The sequence below is a fragment of the Oncorhynchus kisutch genome, unplaced genomic scaffold (genome assembly GCF_002021735.2).
Source record: "Oncorhynchus kisutch isolate 150728-3 unplaced genomic scaffold, Okis_V2 Okis03b-Okis08b_hom, whole genome shotgun sequence".
In the NCBI taxonomy this organism is placed as follows: Eukaryota; Metazoa; Chordata; class Actinopteri; order Salmoniformes; family Salmonidae; genus Oncorhynchus; species Oncorhynchus kisutch.
In genome coordinates this window covers 17,984,329-18,005,272 of record NW_022261980.1, presented here as the reverse complement: position 1 = coordinate 18,005,272, position 20,944 = coordinate 17,984,329, and the positions used below count along the sequence as shown (strand labels likewise).

General features: G+C 47.6%; 1 protein-coding gene across 2 annotated transcripts in view; it reads left to right on the top strand.

The window, feature by feature from the left end:
• The window catches only part of LOC116359611 (asc-type amino acid transporter 1), an 80,360-nt gene extending 60,875 nt beyond the window's left edge, over positions 1–19,485 (top strand). The window contains exons 5-11 of one of the 2 annotated variants that reach the window (XM_031812559.1): positions 1,088–1,241; positions 3,460–3,583; positions 8,245–8,348; positions 11,434–11,530; positions 13,404–13,553; positions 17,520–17,697; positions 19,017–19,485. In XM_031812559.1, the coding sequence (XP_031668419.1) occupies positions 1,088–1,241; positions 3,460–3,583; positions 8,245–8,348; positions 11,434–11,530; positions 13,404–13,553; positions 17,520–17,697; positions 19,017–19,120 (911 nt within the window). In that variant the 3' untranslated portion in view covers positions 19,121–19,485. Of the gene's footprint in view, positions 1–1,087; positions 1,242–3,459; positions 3,584–8,244; positions 8,349–11,433; positions 11,531–13,403; positions 13,554–17,293; positions 17,407–17,519; positions 17,698–19,016 lie in introns of those variants that run through there. The other variant, XM_031812558.1, reaches the window with a different exon arrangement.
• The last annotated feature ends 1,459 nt before the right edge of the window (positions 19,486–20,944 follow it).

Genomic DNA, 20,944 nt, shown 5'->3' with positions numbered 1-20,944 from the left:
CTCTCTCTCTCTCTCTCTCTCTCTCTCTCTCTCTCTCTCTCTCTCTCTGTCTCTCTCTCTCTCCTCTCTCTTCTCTCTCTCTCCCTCTCTCTCTCTCTCTCCCTCCCTCTCTCTCTCTCTCTCTCCCTCTCTCTCACTCCCTCTCTCTCTCTCTCTCTCTCTCTCTCTCTCCTCTCTCTCTCTCTCTCTCTCTCTCTCTCTCTCTCTCTCTCTCTCTCTCTCTCTCTCTTCTCTCTCTCTCTCTCTGTCTCTCTCTCTCTCTCTCTCTCTCTCTTCTCTCTCTCTCCCTCTCTCTCTCTCTCTCCCTCCCTCTCTCTCTCTCTCCCTCTCTCTCTCTCTCTCCCTCCCTCTCTCTCTCTCTCCCTCTCTCTCTCTCTCTCTCTCCCTCCCTCTCTCTCTCTCTCTCTCTCTCTCTCTCTCTCTCTCTCTCTCCCTCTCTCTCTCAATTCAATTTAATTCAATTCAAGGGCTTTATTGGCATGGGAAACATGTGTTAACATTGCCAAAGCAAGTGAGGTAGACAACAAGTGAGGTAGACAACATAATCTTGCTGCTGTGATGGCACACTGTGGAGTTTTTCAAAATTGGATTTGTTTTCGAATTCTTTGTGGATCTGTGTAATCTGAGGGAAATATGTCTCTCTAATATGGTCATACATTGGGCAGGAGGTTAGGAAGTGAGCACATAGCCTGTCTTCTTTTGAGAGCCATGTCTGCCTACGGCGGCCTTTCTCAATAGCAAGGCTATGCTCACTGAGTCTGTACATAGTCAAGGCTTTCCTTAATTTTGGGTCAGTCACAGTGGTCAGGTATTCTGCCGCTGTGTACTCTCTGTGTAGGGCCAAATAGCATTCTAGTTTGCTCTGTTTTTTTGTTAATTCTTTCCAATGTGTTAAGTAGTTATATTTTTGTTTTCTCATGATTTGGTTGGGTCTAATTGTGCTGCTGTCCTGGGGCTCTGTAGTGTGTGTTGATTCTCTCTCTTTCTGTCTCTCTGTCTCTCTGTCTCTCTCTCTCTCTCTCTCTCTCTCTCTCTCTCTCTCTCTCTCTCTCTCTCTCTCTCTCTCTCTCTCCCTCCCTCCCACCAGGTCACTATGATGCTTTGAGACCCAGTCAGGCGTTTGAGTTCACACGGGACCCCTCTGTCGGTCAGATAGCTCTGGCTTTCCTCCAGGCCTCCTTCGCCTTCAGCGGCTGGAACTTCCTGAACTACGTCACTGAGGAGGTGGTGGAGCCACGCAAGTAAGGATAGATCTCTAGATTTAGGCTCCGTCGCAATTTAATCAGGATAGATCTCTAGATTTAGGCTCCGTCCCAATTTAATCACGATAGATCTCTAGATTTAGGATACGTCCCAATTTAATCAGGATAGATCTCTAGATTTAGCCTGCGTCCCAATTTAATCAGGATAGACCTCTAGACCTCTAGATGTAGGCTACGTCCCAATTTAATCAGGATAGACCTCTAGACCTCTAGATGTAGGCTACGTCCCAATTTAATCAGGATAGACCTCTAGACCTCTAGATGTAGGCTACGTCCCAATTTTTTACCCTTCTAACAAGGTGTGCGCTTGCACACTCCCTGTTATGAATTTCAAAGCATTGGTCTGCTCTAAACATTAGCTGAAGCGATTTTTCCAAGTGCACACTTCAGGAGAAGGGTGGAGAATCGGAGCGCAACGAACTGTATCGTCATATCGCCATCTGGTGGTGGAAAGTGGAAGAGCACCTGTTGTTAAATGGACTTTACGTGTGGTCATGTTGCGGCAGTTTCCTTATTGCTTAGATGCTCAGATTATATTCATTAACTTTACTGTCTCACTGCTGTCTAATGAGTTGACTGTCTCACTGCTGTCTAATGGGTTGACTGTCTCACTGCTGTCTAATGAGTTGACTGTCTCACTGCTGTCTAATGAGTTAACTGTCTCACTGCTGTCTAATGAGTTGACTGTCTCACTGCTGTCTAATGAGTTGACTGTCTCACTGATGTCTAATGGGTTGACTGTCTCACTGCTGTCTAATGGGTTGACTGTCTAATGGGTTGACTGTCTAACTGCTGTCTAATGGGTTGACTGTCTCACTGCTGTCTAATGGGTTGACTGTCTCACTGCTGTCTAATGAGTTGACTGTCTCACTGCTGTCTAATGGGTTGACTGTCTCACTGCTGTCTATTGGGTTGACTGTCTCACTGCTGTCTAATGAGTTGACTGTCTCACTGCTGTCTAATGAGTTGACTGTCTCACTGCTGTCTAATGCGTTGACTGTCAAATGGGTTGACTGTCTCACTGCTGTCTAATGAGTTGACTGTCTCACTGCTGTCTAATGAGTTGACTGTCTCACTGCTGTCTAATGGGTTGACTGTCACACTGCTGTCTAATGGGTTGACTGTCTCACTGATGTCTAATGAGTTGACTGTCTCACTGCTGTCTAATGAGTTGACTGTCTCACTGCTGTCTAATGAGTTGACTGTCTCACTGCTGTCTAATGGGTTGACTGTCTCACTGCTGTCAAATGGGTTGACTGTCTAATGGGTTGACTGTCTCACTGCTGTCTAATGGGTTGACTGTCTCACTGCTGTCTACTGAGTTGACTGTCTCACTGCTGTCTAATGAGTTGACTGTCTCACTGCTGTCTAATGAGTTGACTGTCTCACTGCTGTCTAATGGGTTGACTGTCTCACTGCTCTCTATTGGGTTGACTGTCTCACTGCTGTCTAATGAGTTGACTGTCTCACTGCTGTCTAATGAGTTGACTGTCTCACTGCTGTCTAATGCGTTGACTGTCAAATGGGTTGACTGTCTCACTGCTGTCTAATGAGTTGACTGTCTCACTGCTGTCTAATGAGTTGACTGTCTCACTGCTGTCTAATGGGTTGACTGTCACACTGCTGTCTAATGGGTTGACTGTCTCACTGCTGTCTAATGAGTTGACTGTCTCACTGCTGTCTAATGAGTTGACTGTCTCACTGCTGTCTAATGAGTTGACTGTCTCACTGCTGTCTAATGGGTTGACTGTCTCACTGCTGTCAAATGGGTTGACTGTCTAATGGGTTGACTGTCTCACTGCTGTCTAATGGGTTGACTGTCTCACTGCTGTCTACTGAGTTGACTGTCTCACTGCTGTCTAATGAGTTGACTGTCTCACTGCATTGTATTGTAATATGTTACCTGTTACTCTAGGAACCTGCCCCCAGCCATCTACATATTACTGTAATATAATGTACTGTTTTACAGGAACCTGGTATATTACTGTAAAATATGTCTCTTATCTCAGGCACCTGCCCCGGGCTATCTACATATTACTGTAATATAATGTACAGTTTTACAGGAACTTGGTATATTACTGTAAAATATGCCTCTTATCTCAGGAACCTGCCCCGGGCTATCTACATATTACTGTAATATAATGTACAGTTTTACAGGAACTTGGTATATTACTGTAAAATATGCCTCTTATCTCAGGAACCTGCCCCGGGCTATCTACATATCCATTCCCCTGGTGACGTTAGTCTACACTCTGACCAACATTGCATACTTCTCCTCCATGACCCCCGAAGAGCTGTTGGCATCCAACGCCGTGGCCGTGGTGAGAATTAATGAATTAATTCATCTATAAATAAAATAATAGAAACGTTATAACACTTAATAATGAAGTCGTAATAAATACACAATGAGTAACAATAATAAGCCTATATACAGGAAGTACCAGGTAATAACATGGCTATATACAGGAAGTACCGGGTAATAACAATGCTATATACAGGCGGTACCGGTAATAACATGGCTATATACAGGAAGTACCAGGTAATAACATGGCTATATACAGGAAGTACGAGGTAATAACATGGCTATATACAGGAAGCACCAGTACTGAGTCAATGTGTGGGGGTACGAGGTAATAACATGGCTATATACAGGAAGTACCAGGTAATAACATGGCTATATACAGGAAGTACCAGGTAATAGCATGGCTATATACAGGAAGTACCAGGTAATAGCATGGCTATATACAGGAAGTACAAGCACTGAGTCAATGTGCAGGGGTACGAGGTAATTGAGGTAGATATGTACATATAACTAGGAATAAAGTAACTAAGCAACAGGATAGGTAATAGACACTAGCAGCAGTATACTGTAGATAGGGGTAAAGGATAGATAATAGACAGTAACAGCAGTATACTGTAGATAGGGGTAAAGGATAGATAATAGACAGTAACAGCAGTATACTGTAGGTAGGGGTAAAGGATAGATAATAGACAGTAACAGCAGTATACTGTAGGTAGAGGTAAAGGATAGATAATAGACAGTAACAGCAGTATACTGTAGGTAGGGGTAAAGGATAGATAATAGACACTAGCAGCAGTATACTGTAGATAGGGGTAAAGGATAGATAATAGACAGTAACAGCAGTATACTGTAGGTAGAGGTAAAGGATAGATAATAGACAGTAACAGCAGTATACTGTAGGTAGGGGTAAAGGATAGATAATAGACAGTAACAGCAGTATACTGTAGATAGGGGTAAAGGATAGATAATAGACAGTAACAGCAGTATACTGTAGGTAGAGGTAAAGGATAGATAATAGACAGTAACAGCAGTATACTGTAGGTAGGGGTAAAGGATAGATAATAGACAGTAACAGCAGTATACTGTAGGTAGGGGTAAAGGATAGATAATAGACAGTAACAGCAGTATACTGTAGGTAGGGGTAAAGGATAGATAATAGACAGTAACAGCAGTATACTGTAGGTAGGGGTAAAGGATAGATAATAGACAGTAGCAGCAGTATACTGTAGGTAGGGGTAAAGGATATATAATAGATAGTAACAGCAGTATACTGTAGGTAGGGGTAAAGGATGTAATTAGTTAAAGAAGTTTGTAGAAAAGCGTCAGTGCAGATAGTTAGATAGTTAACCAATAGTTACCCAGACAAACTATTGATCAGTCTGATGGCTTGGAGGGAGAAGCTGTTCAGGGTCCTGTTGGCCGGTACCGCTTGCCGTGCGGTAGCAGAGAAAACAGTCTATGACTATAGGGTGGCTGGAGTCTTTGGCAATTTATAGGGCCTTCCTCTGACACCGCCTGATTTAGAGGTCCTGGATGGCAGGAAGCTTGGCCCCAGTGATGTACTGGGCCGTACGCACTACCCTTTGTAGTACCTTGCGGTCGGAGGCCGAGCAGTTGCAAAACCAGGCGGTGATGCTCTCGATGGTGGAGTTGTAGAACTTTTTGAGGATCTGAGGACACATGCCAAACTTTTCAGTCTCCTGAGGGGTAATAGGCTTTGTCGTGTCCTCTTCATGACTGTCTTGGTGTGCTTGGACCATGTTAGTTTGTTGGTGATGTGGACAACAAGGAACTTGAAGCTCTCGTTCTCGAACTTGAAGCTCTTGTTCCACTACGTCCCGGTTGATGAGAATGGGGGCGTGCTCGGTCCACTACGTCCCGGTTGATGAGAATGGGGGCGTGCTCGGTCCACTACGTCCCGGTTGATCAGAATGGGGGCGTGCTTGTTCCACTACGTCCCGGTTGATGAGAATGGGGGCGTGCTCGGTCCACTACGTCCCGGTTGATGAGAATGGGGGCGTGCTCGGTCCACTACGTCCCGGTTGATGAGAATGGGGGTGTGCTCGGTCCACTACGTCCCGGTTGATGAGAATGGAGGCGTGCTCGGTCCACTACGTCCCGGTCGATGAGAATGGAGGCGTGCTCGGTCCACTACGTCCCGGTCGATGAGAATGGGGGCGTGCTCGGTCCACTACGTCCCGGTCGATGAGAATGGGGGCGTGCTCGGTCCACTACGTCCCGGTTGATGAGAATGGAGGCGTGCTCGGTCCACTACGTCCCGGTCGATGAGAATGGGGGCGTGCTCGGTCCACTACGTCCCGGTCGATGAGAATGGAGGCGTGCTCGGTCCACTACGTCCCGGTCGATGAGAATGGGGGCGTGCTCGGTCCACTACGTCCCGGTCGATGAGAATGGGGGCGTGCTCGGTCCACTACGTCCCGGTTGATGAGAATGGAGGCGTGCTCGGTCCACTACGTCCCGGTCGATGAGAATGGGGGCGTGCTCGGTCCACTACGTCCCGGTTGATGAGAATGGGGGCGTGCTTGGTCCTCCTTTTCCTTTAGTCCACAATCATCTCCTTTGTCTTGATCACATTGAGGGATAGGTTGTTGTCCTGGCACCACACGGCAGGTCTGTGACCTCCCTATAGGCTGTCTCATTGTTGTCGGTGATCAGACCTACCACTGTTGTTGTCCTGGCACCACATGGCCACGTCTTTGACCTCCTTCCTATTGGCTGTCTCATCGTTGTCGGTGATCGGGCCTACCACTGTTGTGTCGTCGGCAAACTCAATGATGGTATTGGAGTCGTGCCTGCCCACGCAGTCATGAGTGAACAGGAAGTACAGGAGGGGACTGAGCACCCACCCCTGAGGGGCCCCTGTGTTGAGGATCAGCGTGGCAGATGTGTTGTTGCCTACCCTTACCACCTGGGTGCGGCCCGTAAGGAAGTCCAGGATCCAGTTGCAGAGGGAGGTGTTTAATCCCAGGGTCTGAGCTTTGAGGGCACTACGGTGTTGAACGCTGAGCTGTAGTCAGTGAACAGCATTCTCAAAGTAGGTGTTCCTTTTTGTCCAGGTGGAAAAGAGTAGTGTTTTATTACATGTTGTGTTGGGGATCCATAATAAACCCCAGGAAGAGTAGCTGCTGCCTTGGCAGGAACTAATGGGGATCCGTAATAAACCCCAGGAAGAGTAGCTGCTGCCTTGGCAACAGGAACTAATGGGGATCCATAATAAACCCCAGGAAGAGTAGCTGCTGCATTGACAGGAACTAATGGGGATCCATAATAAACCCCAGGAAGAGTAGCTGCTGCCTTGGCAACAGGAACTAATGGGGATCCATAATAAACCCCAGGAAGAGTAGCTGCTGCCTTGACAGGAACTAATGGGGATCCATAATAAACCCCAGGAAGAGTAGCTGCTGCCTTGGCAACAGGAACTAATGGGGATCCATAATAAACCCCAGGAAGAGTAGCTGCTGCCTTGACAGGAACTAATGGGGATCCATAATAAACCCCAGGAAGAGTAGCTGCTGCCTTGGCAACAGGAACTAATGGGGATCCATAATAAACCCCAGGAAGAGTAGCTGCTGCCTTGACAGGAACTAATGGGGATCCATAATAAACCCCAGGAAGAGTAGCTGCTGCCTTGACAGGAACTAATGGGGATCCATAATAAACCCCAGGAAGAGTAGCTGCTGCCTTGGCAACAGGAACTAATGGGGATCCATAATAAACCCCAGGAAGAGTAGCTGCTGCCTTGACAGGAACTAATGGGGATCCATAATAAACCCCAGGAAGAGTAGCTGCTGCCTTGGCAACAGGAACTAATGGGGATCCATAATAAACCCCAGGAAGAGTAGCTGCTGCCTTGACAGGAACTAATGGGGATCCATAATAAACCCCAGGAAGAGTAGCTGCTGCCTTGACAGGAACTAATGGGGAACCATAATAAACCCCAGGAAGAGTAGCTGCTGCCTTGGCAACAGGAACTAATGGGGATCCATAATAAACCCCAGGAAGAGTAGCTGCTGCCTTGACAGGAACTAATGGGGATCCATAATAAACCCCAGGAAGAGTAGCTGCTGCCTTGGCAACAGGAACTAATGGGGATCCATAATAAACCCCAGGAAGAGTAGCTGCTGCCTTGACAGGAACTAATGGGGAACCATAATAAACCCCAGGAAGAGTAGCTGCTGCCTTGGCAACAGGAACTAATGGGGAACCATAATAAACCCCAGGAAGAGTAGCTGCTGCCTTGACAACAGGAACTAATGGGGATCCATAATAAACCCCAGGAAGAGTAGCTGTTGCCTTGGCAACAGGAACTAATGGGGATCCATAATAAACCCCAGGAAGAGTAGCTGCTGCCTCGGCAGGAACTAATGGGGATCCATAATAAACCCCAGGAAGAGTAGCTGTTGCCTTGGCAACAGGAACTAATGGGGAACCATAATAAACCCCAGGAAGAGTAGCTGCTGCCTTGACAACAGGAACTAATGGGGATCCATAATAAACCCCAGGAAGAGTAGCTGTTGCCTTGACAACAGGAACTAATGGGGATCCATAATAAACAAATAAATATGGTTATTTAACAGTTAACTTTCTGTGGTTGTTGTTGTTTTATTGTTTGTTTGTTTTTTAAAGGTTGTTTAATGATTGTTGAATGGTTTTCTACAGACATTTGGTGAGAAGTTGCTGGGCGTCTTCTCATGGGTGATGCCCATCTCTGTAGCTCTGTCTACATTCGGAGGAATCAACGGCTATCTCTTCACTTCATCCAGGTACTAATAGTCTCATAATATAGTCAGTGGTTCTCAACCTCTCCTCGGGGGACCACCCCAATATAGTTAGTGGTTCTCAACCTCTCCTCAGGGGACCACCCCAATATAGTTAGTGGTTCTCAACCTCTCCTCGCCCCAATATAGTTAGTGGTTCTCAACCTCTCCTCAGGGGACCACCCCAATATAGTCAGTGGTTCTCAACCTCTCCTCGCCCCAATATAGTCAGCGGTCCTCAACCTCTCCTCAGGGGACCACCCCAATATAGTCAGTGGTTCTCAACCTCTCCTCAGGGCCCCAATATAGTCAGTGGTTCTCAACCTCTCCTCAGGGGACCACCCCAATATAGTCAGCGGTCCTCAACCTCTCCTCAGGGGACCACCCCAATATAGTCAGTGGTTCTCAACCTCTCCTCAGGGGACCACCTCAATATAGTTAGTGGTTCTCAACCTCTCCTCAGGGGACCACCCCAATATAGTCAGTGGTTCTCAACCTCTCCTCGCCCCAATATAGTCAGCGGTCCTCAACCTCTCCTCAGGGGACCACCCCAATATAGTCAGTGGTTCTCAACCCTCTCCTCGGGGGACCGCCCCAATATAGTCAGTGGTTCTCAACCCTCTCCTCGGGGGACCGCCCCAATATAGTCAGCGGTTCTCAACCTCTCCTCAGGGGACAGCCCCAATATAGTCAATGGTTCTCAACCCTCTCCTCGGGGGACCACCCCAATATAGTCAGTGGTTCTCAACCTCTCCTCAGGGGACCACCCCAATATAGTCAGTGGTTCTCAACCTCTCCTCAGGGGGACCACCCCAATATAGTCAGTGGTTCTCAACCTCTCCTCAGGGGACAGCCCAAATATAGTCAGTGGTTCTCAACCTCTCCTCAGGGGACCCCCCCAATATAGTCAGCGGTCCTCAACCTCTCATCAGGGGGACCACCCCAATATAGTCAGTGGTTCTCAACCCTCTCCTCGGGGGACCACCCCAATATAGTCAGTGGTTCTCAACCTCTCCTCAGGGGACCACCTCAATATAGTCAGTGGTTCTCAACCTCTCCTCAGGGGACCACCTCAATATAGTTAGTGGTTCTCAACCTCTCCTCAGGGGACCACCCCAATATAGTCAGTGGTTCTCAACCTCTCCTCGCCCCAATATAGTCAGCGGTCCTCAACCTCTCCTCAGGGGACCACCCCAATATAGTCAGCGGTCCTCAACCTCTCCTCAGGGGACCACCCCAATATAGTCAGTGGTTCTCAACCTCTCCTCAGGGGACCACCTCAATATAGTTAGTGGTTCTCAACCTCTCCTCAGGGGACCACCCCAATATAGTCAGTGGTTCTCAACCTCTCCTCGCCCCAATATAGTCAGCGGTCCTCAACCTCTCCTCAGGGGACCACCCCAATATAGTCAGTGGTTCTCAACCCTCTCCTCGGGGGACCGCCCCAATATAGTCAGTGGTTCTCAACCCTCTCCTCGGGGGACCGCCCCAATATAGTCAGCGGTTCTCAACCTCTCCTCAGGGGACAGCCCCAATATAGTCAATGGTTCTCAACCCTCTCCTCGGGGGACCACCCCAATATAGTCAGTGGTTCTCAACCTCTCCTCAGGGGACCACCCCAATATAGTCAGTGGTTCTCAACCTCTCCTCAGGGGACAGCCCAAATATAGTCAGTGGTTCTCAACCTCTCCTCAGGGGACCCCCCCAATATAGTCAGCGGTCCTCAACCTCTCCTCAGGGGGACCACCCCAATATAGTCAGTGGTTCTCAACCCTCTCCTCGGGGGACCACCCCAATATAGTCAGTGGTTCTCAACCTCTCCTCAGGGGAACACCCCAATATAGTCAGTGGTTCTCAACCCTCTCCTCGGGGGAACACCCCAATATAGTCAGCGGTTCTCAACCTCTCCTTGAGGGACCACCCCAATATAGTCAGTGGTTCTCAACCTGTCAACCTGTTGCTGGCATCACTCTCCAACCCACAACCCTGGTGTTGCTGGCATCACTCTCCAACCCACAACCCTGTTGTTGCTGGCATCACTCTCCAAACCACAACCCTGGTGTTGCTGGGATCACTCTCCAAACCACAACCCTGGTGTTCCTGGCATCACTCTCCAACCCACAACCCTGGTGTTGCTGGCATCACTCTCCAACCCACAACCCTGGTGTTGCTGGCATCACTCTCCAACCCACAACCCTGGTGTTCCTGGCATCACTCTCCAACCCACAACCCTGGTGTTGCTGGCATCACTCTCCAACCCACAATCCTGGTGTTGCCGGCATCACTCTCCAACCCACAACCCTAGTGTTGCTAGCATCACTCTCCAACCCACAACCCTGTTGTTGCTGTCATCACTCTCCAACCCACAACCCTGGTGTACCTGGCATCACTCTCCAACCCACAACCCTGTTGTTGCTGGCATCACTCTCCAACCCTGGTATTGCTGGCATCACTCTCCAACCCTGGTGTTGCTGGCAACACTCTCCAACCCACAACCCTGGTGTTGCTGGCATCACTCTCCAACCCTGGTGTTGCTGGCATCACTCTCCAACCCACAACCCTGTTGTTGCTGGCATCACTCTCCAACCCTGTTGTTGCTGGCATCACTCTCCAACCCTGTTGTTGCTGGCATCACTCTCCAACCCTGTTATTGCTGGCATCACTCTCCAACCCTGTTGTTGCTGGCATCACTCTCCAACCCTGGTGTTGCTGGCATCACTCTCCAACCCTGGTGTTGCTGGCATCACTCTCCAACCCTGTTGTTGCTGGCATCACTCTCCAACCCTGGTGTTGCTGGCATCACTCTCCAACCCTGGTGTTGCTGGCATCACTCTCCAACCCTGGTGTTGCTGGCATCACTCTCCAACCCTGGTGTTGCTGGCATCACTCTCCAACCCTGTTGTTGCTGGCATCACTCTCCAACCCTGGTGTTGCTGGCATCACTCTCCAACTCTGGTGTTGCTGGCATCACTCTCCAACCCTGTTGTTGCTGGCATCACTCTCCAACCCTGGTGTTGCTGGCATCACTCTCCAACCCTGGTGTTGCTGGCATCACTCTCCAACCTAACGCTGTGGTCCTGTTTCTCCCCAGGTTGTGTTTCTCTGGAGCCAGAGAGGGTCACCTGCCTTACCTGTTGGCCATGATCCACCTGAAAAACTGCACCCCTATTCCCGCTCTGCTAGTCTGTGTAAGTTACTGCGCCCCTATTCCCGCTCTGCTAGTCTGTGTAAATTACTGTGCCCCTATTCCCACTCTGCTAGTCTGTGTAAGTTACTGCGCCCCTATTCCTGCTCTGCTAGTCTGTGTAAGTTACTGCACCCCTATTCCCGCTCTGCTAGTCTGTGTAAATTAGCCCCATTCTTGCCTGCATTTGCCCACAGTTGTGTTAGTACCTATAGCCCCAAACCCCAGGGTTGTGTTAGTTCCTATAGCCCCAAACCCCAGAGCTGTGTTAGTTCCTATAGCCCCAAACCCCAGGGATGTGTTAGTTCCTAAAGCCCCAAACCCCAGGGCTGTGTTAGTTCCTATAGCCCCAAACCCCAGGGCTGCACTAGTTCCTATAGCCCCAAACCCCAGGGCTGTGTTAGTTCCTATAGCCCCAAACCCCAGGGCTGTACTAGTTCCTATAGCCCCAAACCCCAGGGCTGTACTAGTTCCTATAGCCCCAAACCCCAGGGCTGTGTTAGTTCCTATAGCCCAAAACCCCAGGGCTGTACTAGTTCCTATAGCCCCAAACCCCAGGGCTGTGTTAGTTCCTATAGCCTCAAACCCCAGGGCTGTGCTAGTTCCTATAGCCCCAAACCCCAGGGATGTGTTAGTTCCTATAGCCCCAAACCCCAGGGCTGCACTAGTTCCTATAGCCCCAAACCCCAGGGCTGTGTTAGTTCCTATAGCCCCAAACCCCAGGGCTGTGTTAGTTCCTATAGCCCCAAACCCCAGGGCTGTGTTAGTTCCTATAGCCCCAAACCCCAGGGCTGTACTAGTTCCTATAGCCCCAAACCCCAGGGCTGTGTTAGTTCCTATAGCCCCAAATCCCAGGGCTGTGCTAGTTCCTATAGCCCCAAACCCCAGGGCTGTGTTAGTTCCTATAGCCCCAAACCGCAGGGCTTTGTTAGTTCCTATAGCCCCAACCCCCAGGCCTGTACTGTTCCTATAGCTCCAAACCCCAGGGCTGTACTGGTTCCTAAAGCCCCAACCCCAGGGCTGTGCTAGTTCCTATAGCCCCAAACCCCAGGGCTGTGTTAGTTCCTGTAGCCCCAAACCCCAGGGCTGTACTAGTTCCTATAGCCCCAAACCCCAGGGCTATGTTAGTTCCTATAGCCCCAAACCCCAGGGTTGTACTAGTTCCTATAGCCCCAAACCCCAGGGCTGTACTGGTTCCTAAAGCCCCAACCCCAGGGCTGTGCTAGTTCCTATAGCCCCAAACCCCAGGGCTGTACTAGTTCCTATAGCCCCAAACCCCAGGGCTGTGTTAGTTCCTATAGCCCCAAATCCCAGGGCTGTGCTAGTTCCTATAGCCCCAAACCCCAGGGCTGTGTTAGTTCCTATAGCCCCAAACCGCAGGGCTTTGTTAGTTCCTATAGCCCCAACCCCCAGGCCTGTACTGTTCCTATAGCTCCAAACCCCAGGGCTGTACTGGTTCCTAAAGCCCCAACCCCAGGGCTGTGCTAGTTCCTATAGCCCCAAACCCCAGGGCTGTGTTAGTTCCTGTAGCCCCAAACCCCAGGGCTGTACTAGTTCCTATAGCCCCAAACCCCAGGGCTATGTTAGTTCCTATAGCCCCAAACCCCAGGGTTGTACTAGTTCCTATAGCCCCAAACCCCAGGGCTGTACTGGTTCCTAAAGCCCCAACCCCAGGGCTGTGCTAGTTCCTATAGCCCCAAACCCCAGGGCTGTGTTAGTTCCTGTAGCCCCAAACCCCAGGGCTATGTTAGTTCCTATAGCCCCAAACCCCAGGGCTGTGTTAGTTCCTATAGCCCCAAACCCCAGGGCTGTGTTATATAGCTTTGTGTATAATGTCTATGATCATTGACCTCTGCTTCCCTCCTCCTCCTCCACAGTGCGGAGCCACCATTGTGATCCTGTGTATCGGAGAGACTCACAACCTGATCAACTATGTGTCGTTTATTAACTTCCTGTCCTATGGAGTGACCATCGCTGGCCTGCTGTACTATCGCTGGAAGAGACCCAACCTGCTACGACCCATCAAGGTACAGCAGGCCTATATCTGCTGCTACTCTATCTGCTACTATATCTGCTGCTACTATATCTGCTGCTACTATATCTGCTGCTACTCTATCTGCTGCTACTCTATCTGCTACTATATCTGCTACTATATCTGCTGCTACTATATCTGCTGCTACTATATCTGCTGCTACTATATCTGGTGCTACTATATCTGCTACTATATCTGCTGCTACTATATCTGATGCTACTATATCTGCTGCTACTATATCTGATGCTACTATATCTGCTGCTACTATATCTGATGCTACTATATCTGTTGCTACTATATCTGCTACTATATCTGCTGCTACTATATCTGATGCTACTATATCTGCTGCTACTATATCTGCTATATCTGCTGCTACTATATCTGATGCTACTATATCTGCTGCTACTATATCTGATGCTACTATATCTGATGCTACTATATCTGCTGCTACTATATCTGATGCTACTATATCTGCTATTATATCTGCTGCTACTATATCTGCTGCTACTATATCTGGTGGTACTATATCTGCTGCTACTATATCTGGTGGTACTATATCTGATGATACTATATCTGCTATATCTACTATATCTGGTGCTACTATATCTGATACTACTATATCTGATGCTACTATATCTGCTACTATATCTGCTGGTACTATATCTGCTGCTACTATATCTGCTATTATATCTACTGCTACTATATCTGATGCTACTATATCTGATGCTACTATATTTGGTGCTACTATATCTGCTGCTACTATATCTGATGCTACTATATCTGATGCTACTATATCTGGTGCTACTATATCTGCTGCTACTATATCTGCTGCTACTATATCTGCTGCTACTATATCTGCTGCTACTATATCTGCTGCTACTCTATCTGATGCTACTATATCTGCTGCTACTATATCTGGTGCTACTATATCTGCTGCTACTATATCTGCTGCTACTCTATCTGCTATTATATCTGCTGCTACTATATCTGCTGCTACTATATCTGCTACTATATCTGCTATTATATCTGATGCTACTATATCTGCTGATACTATATCTGCTACTATATCTGCTATTATATATGCTGCTACTATATCTGATGCTATTATATCTGCTGCTACTATATCTGCTATATGTGCTGCTACTCTATCTGCTACTATATCTGCTGCTACTATATCTGATGCTACTATATCTGATGCTACTATATCTGCTATATCTGCTGCTACTATATCTGCTATTATATCTGATGCTACTATATCTGCTGCTACTATATCTGCTACTATATCTGATGCTACTATATCTGCTGCTACTATATCTGCTGCTACTATATCTGCTATTATATCTACTGCTACTATATCTGATGCTACTATATCTGATGCTACTATATCTGATGCTACTATATCTGCTGCTACTATATCTGCTATATCTGCTGCTACTATATCTGCTATTATATCTGATGCTACTATATCTGCTGCTACTATATCTGCTGCTACTATATCTGCTGCTACTATATCTGCTGCTACTATATCTGCTGCTACTATATCTGCTATTATATCTACTGCTACTATATCTGATGCTACTATATCTGATGCTACTATATCTGGTGCTACTATATATGCTGCTACTATATCTGATGCTACTATATCTGATGCTACTATATCTGGTGCTACTATATCTGCTGCTACTATATCTGCTGCTACTATATCTGCTGCTACTATATCTGATGCTACTATATCTGCTGCTACTATATCTGCTGCTACTCTATCTGATGCTACTATATCTGCTACTACTATATCTGGAGCTACTATATCTGATGCTACTATATCTGGTGCTACTATATCTGCTACTACTATATCTGATGCTACTATATCTGATGCTACTATATCTGATGATACTATATCTGGTGCTACTATATCTGGTGGTACTATATCTGCTACTATATCTGCTGCTACTATATCTGCTGCTACTATATCTGCTGCTACTATATCTGCTACTATATCTGATGCTACTATATCTGCTGCTACTATATCTGATGCTACTATATCTGATGCTACTATATCTGATGCTACTATATCTGCTGCTACTATATCTGCTGCTACTATATCTGATGCTACTATATCTGCTGCTACTATATCTGCTGCTACTATATCTGCTGCTACTATATCTGCTGCTACTCTATCTGATGCTACTATATCTGATGCTACTATATCTGCTACTACTATATCTGGAGCTACTATATCTGATGCTACTATATCTGGTGCTACTATATCTGCTACTACTATATCTGATGCTACTATATCTGATGCTACTATATCTGATGATACTATATCTGGTGCTACTATATCTGGTGGTACTATATCTGATGCTACTATATCTGATGATACTATATCTGGTGCTACCATATCTGCTGAAACTATATCTGCTATATCTACTATATCTGGTTACTACTATATCTGGTGGTACTATATCTGCTGATACTATATCTGCTACTATATCTGGTGCTACTATATCTGCTGCTACTAAATCTGTTGGTACGATATCTGCTGCTACTATATCTGGTGGTACTATATCTGCTACTATATCTGATGCTACTATATCTGGTGCTACTATATCTGCTGCTACTATATCTGATGCTACTATATGTGCTACTATATCTGCTGGTACTATATCTGATGATACTATATCTGATGCTACTATATCTGATGCTACTATATCTGCTACTATATCTGCTGGTACTATATCTGATGATACTATATCTGATGCTACTATATCTGATGCTACTATATCTGATGCTACTATATCTGATGCTACTATATCTGGTGCTACTATATCTGATGCTACTATATCTGGTGCTACTATATCTGGTGGTAGTATATCTACTATATCTGGGAACTATTTACTAGTGCACACCTTAACCAGGAAATGAACTGTCAGTCTATCACTGATGGGAAACCAGGAAATGAACTGTCAGTCTATTACTGATTGGAAACCAGGAAATGAACTGTCAGTCTATCACTGATGGGAAACCAGGAAATGAACTGTCAGTCTATCACTGATGGGAAACCAGGAAATGAACTGTCAGTCTATTACTGATGGGAAACCAGGAAATGAACTGTCAGTCTATCACTGATGGGAAACCAGGAAATGAACTGTCAGTCTATCACTGATGGGAAACCAGGAAATGAACTGTCAGTCTATCACTGATGGGAAACCAGGAAATGAACTGTCAGTCTATCACTGATGGGAAACCAGGAAATGAACTGTCAGTCTATCACTGATGGGAAACCAGGAAATGAACTGTCAGTCTATCACTGATGGGAAACCAGGAAATGAACTGTCAGTCTATTACTGATGGGAAACCAGGAAATGAACTGTCAGTCTATCACTGATAGGAAACCAGGAAATGAACTGGTCATTATATTACTGATGGGCACCCAGGAAATGAACTGTCATTCTATTACTGATGGGAAACCAGGAAATGAACTGTCATTCTATTACTGATGGGCAACCAGGAAATGAACTGGTCATTCTATTACTGATGGGAAACCAGGAAATGAACTGTCAGTCTATCACTGATGGGAAACCAGGAAATGAACTGTCATTCTATTACTTCCTTCCTTCCTACCTCTCCCTCCTCCCTCTCCCCCATCCTTCCCATCCTCCCTCTTCTCTCCCCCTCCCTCTATTCTCTCCTCATTCCCCTTCTCTCCTCTCCCTCCTCCCCCTCTCCCTTCAGGTGAGTGTGTTGGTCCCTATCAGTTACCTGGTGTTCTGGGCGGTGCTGCTGGGGTTCAGCCTGTACTCGGAGCATTAGTTCTAACTCTGTGTCCTTCCTTCCTTCCTCCCTCTCCTCTCCCTCCTCCCTCTCCCCCATCCTTCCCATCCTCCCTCTTCTCGCCCCCCTCCCTCTATTCTCTCCTGATTCCCCTTCTCTCCTCTCCCTCCTCCCCCTCTCCCTTCAGGTGAGTGTGTTGGTCCCTATCAGTTACCTGGTGTTCTGGGCGGTGCTGCTGGGGTTCAGCCTGTACTCGGAGCCTGTGGTGTGTGGCATGGGGATCGTCATCATGCTCACCGGGGTACCCGTCTACTTCGTCGGAGTCCACTGGAAGAACAAGCCCAGATGTGTCTACAGGGTCGTGGGTGAGTGACTCCTACACTCCTTGTATTGCAAGTCCATGTAGGTCATTCACCAGACGCTCTTAGTCAGAGCAACTTACAGTCTCCGTATCGACACTGATAAGGCAGAATGACATGCTGCCGTCTCCGTATCAACACTGATAAGGCAGAATGACATGCTGCTGTCTCTGTATCAACACTGATAAGGCAGAATAACATGCTGCTGTCTCCGTATCGACACTGATAAGGCAGCAGAATGACATGCTGCCGTATCCGTATCGACACTGATAAGGCAGAATGACATTCTGCCGTCTCCGTATCGACACTGATAAGGCAGCAGACTGACATGCTGCCGTCTCCGTATCGACACTGATAAGGCAGAATGACATGCTGCCGTCTCCGTATCGACACTGATAAGGCAGAATGACATGCTGCCATCTCCGTATCGACACTGATAAGGCAGCAGAATGACATGCTGCCGTCTCCGTATAGACACTGATAAGGCAGCAGAATGACATGCTGCCGTCTCCGTATCGACACTGATAAGGCAGCAGAATGACATGCTGCCGTCTCCGTATCGACACTGATAAGGCAGCAGAATGACATGCTGCCGTCTCCGTATCGACACTGATAAGGCAGCAGAATGACATGCTGCCGTCTCCGTATCGACACTGATAAGGCAGAATGACATGCTGCCGTCTCCATATAGACACTGATAAGGCAGAATGACATGCTGCCGTCTCCGTATAGACACTGATAAGGCAGCAGACTGACATGCTGCCGTCTCTGTATCGACACTGATAAGGCAGCAGACTGACATGCTGCCATCTCCGTATCGACACTGATAAGGCAGAATGACATGCTGCCGTCTCCGTATCGACACTGATAAGGCAGAATGACAAGCTGCCGTCTCTGTATAGACACTGATAAGGCAGCAGAATGACATTCTGCCGTCTCCGCATCGACACTGATAAGGCAGCAGAATGACATGCTGCCGTCTCCGTATCGACACTGATAAGGCAGAATGACATGCTGCCGTCTCCGTATAGACACTGATAAGGCAGAATGACATGCTGCCGTCTCTGTATAGACACTGATAAGGCAGAATGACATGCTGCCGTCTCCGCATCGACACTGATAAGGCAGCAGAATGACATGCTGCCGTCTGCAGGATATGCGTCTTACAACAGAATTACATTTTAGTCATGAAGTTGTCATCTACCACTAGAGGGCAGTACAAGCCTGCTTTTCCAGAGTCACCCAAACACCATCATGTTGAGTCACGTGTTGAAGTCAGGGACTTCACTGTATATGTCTCTGACCCCCCTGCCTGTCTGTTCCAGAGTGTGTGACCTACGTGGGTCAGAAGCTGTGTTTCGTGGTGTTCCCCCAAGAAGACCTGTCAGAGATCACCCCCCTCACAGCCTCGGATAAACACATCGACTGAACGAGCCCCACCCCTCACAGCTTCCGCTAAACACATCGACTGAACGAGCCCCCCCTCACAGTCTCGGATAAACACATCGACTGAAAGACTGAATGAGCCCCCCCCTCACAGCCTCGGATAAACACATCGACTGAACGACTGAACGAGCCATCCCCCACCTCACAGCCTCGGATAAACACATCGACTGAATGAGCCCCCCCCTCACAGCCTCGGATAAACACATCGACTGAATGAGCCACCCCTCACAGCCTCGGATAAACACAACAACTGAACGAGCCCCCCCTCACAGCCTCGGATAAACACATCGACTGAACGAGCCCCCCCCCTCACAGCCTTGGATAAACACAACAACTGAACGAGCCCCCCCCCCCCCCACAGCCTCGGATAAACACAACTACTGAACGAGCCCCCCCCCCTCACAGCCTCGGATAAACACAACTACTGAACGAGCCCCTCCCCTCACAGCCTCGGATAAACACAACGACTGAACACCTCTCTCCCTCTGTCCATCTAACAGGGGCTGAGCTGCCAGAACGGCCTGATCCGCCCGCCTACCAGGGACTTTTTAAACCTCTTTCTGTTCGTTGCCTTCTCCTCCCTGAATGCATCCCAAATGGCACCCTATTCCCTTTATAGTGCACTACTTTTGACCAAAGCACCTTGGGCCCTGGTGTAAAGTAGTGCACTACATAGGGAATAGAGTACTAGTTGGGCCACACAAGGCTCTCTCCTTAACAGTAAAGAGAGAGTTTCCATCCTGGTACTTCTGAGAGGCTGCCTCAGGCTCTTCCATCCTGGTACTTCTGAGAGGCTGCCTCAGGCCCTTCCATCCTGGTACTTCTGAGAGGCTGCCTCAGGCTCTTCCATCCTAGTACTTCTGAGAGGCTGCCTCAGGCTCTTCCATCCTGGTACTTCTGAGAGGCTGCCTCAGGCTCTTCCATCCTGGTACTTCTGAGAGGCTGCCTCAGGCTCTTCCATCCTGGTACTTCTGAGAGGCTGCCTCAGGCTGTGTTTAATGGGAGGGGCATCAGAATCAGTCAAGGTTGTATTGGTCGATACCCCTCCCCTTCTCTTCACTAGACAACCAATGCCAAGACACCGTACTCAAGGAACTTTTGTTTTCTGAGATATTTGTTTTTATTTTTTTGTAGTAGTATTTGTTTTCGAAAGGAGTCTAAACGTTGTCCATTTCATTGTGCCTTCCAGTGGGATTCATTTCAATGTTTTTAGTGTTTTGTTTCTTTGATGCGGCCTATTCATTTTGTGGTGATATTAAGTTTAAACGGTGTACTTCTCCCTAAGGTACAGTAGTATTTGCAGTGGTTTTCCTTTGGCTGCACTTCCCACTACTTCCTATGACTTCCTGTTTTCCCTGTAGTGACTTCTAGAGTTTGGTGTTAATGAGATACGGTCTGACCTGTAGTGACTTCTAGAGTTTGGTGTTAATGAGATACGGTCTGACCTGTAGTAACTTCTAGAGTTTGGTTTTAATGAGATACGGTCTGACCTGAGATACGGTCTGACCTGTAGTAACTTCTAGAGTTTGGTTTTAATGAGATACGGTCTGACCTGTAGTAACTTCTAGAGTTTGGTGTTAATGAGATACGGTCTGACCTGTAGTAACTTCTAGAGTTTGGTTTTAATGAGATACGGTCTGACCTGTAGTAACTTCTAGAGTTTGGTGTTAATGAGATACGGTCTGACCTGTAGTAACCTCTAGAGTTTGGTGTTAATGAGATACGGTCTGACCTGTAGTAACTTCTAGAGTTTGGTGTTGATGAGATACGGTCTGACCTGTAGTAACTTCTAGAGTTTGGTGTTAAT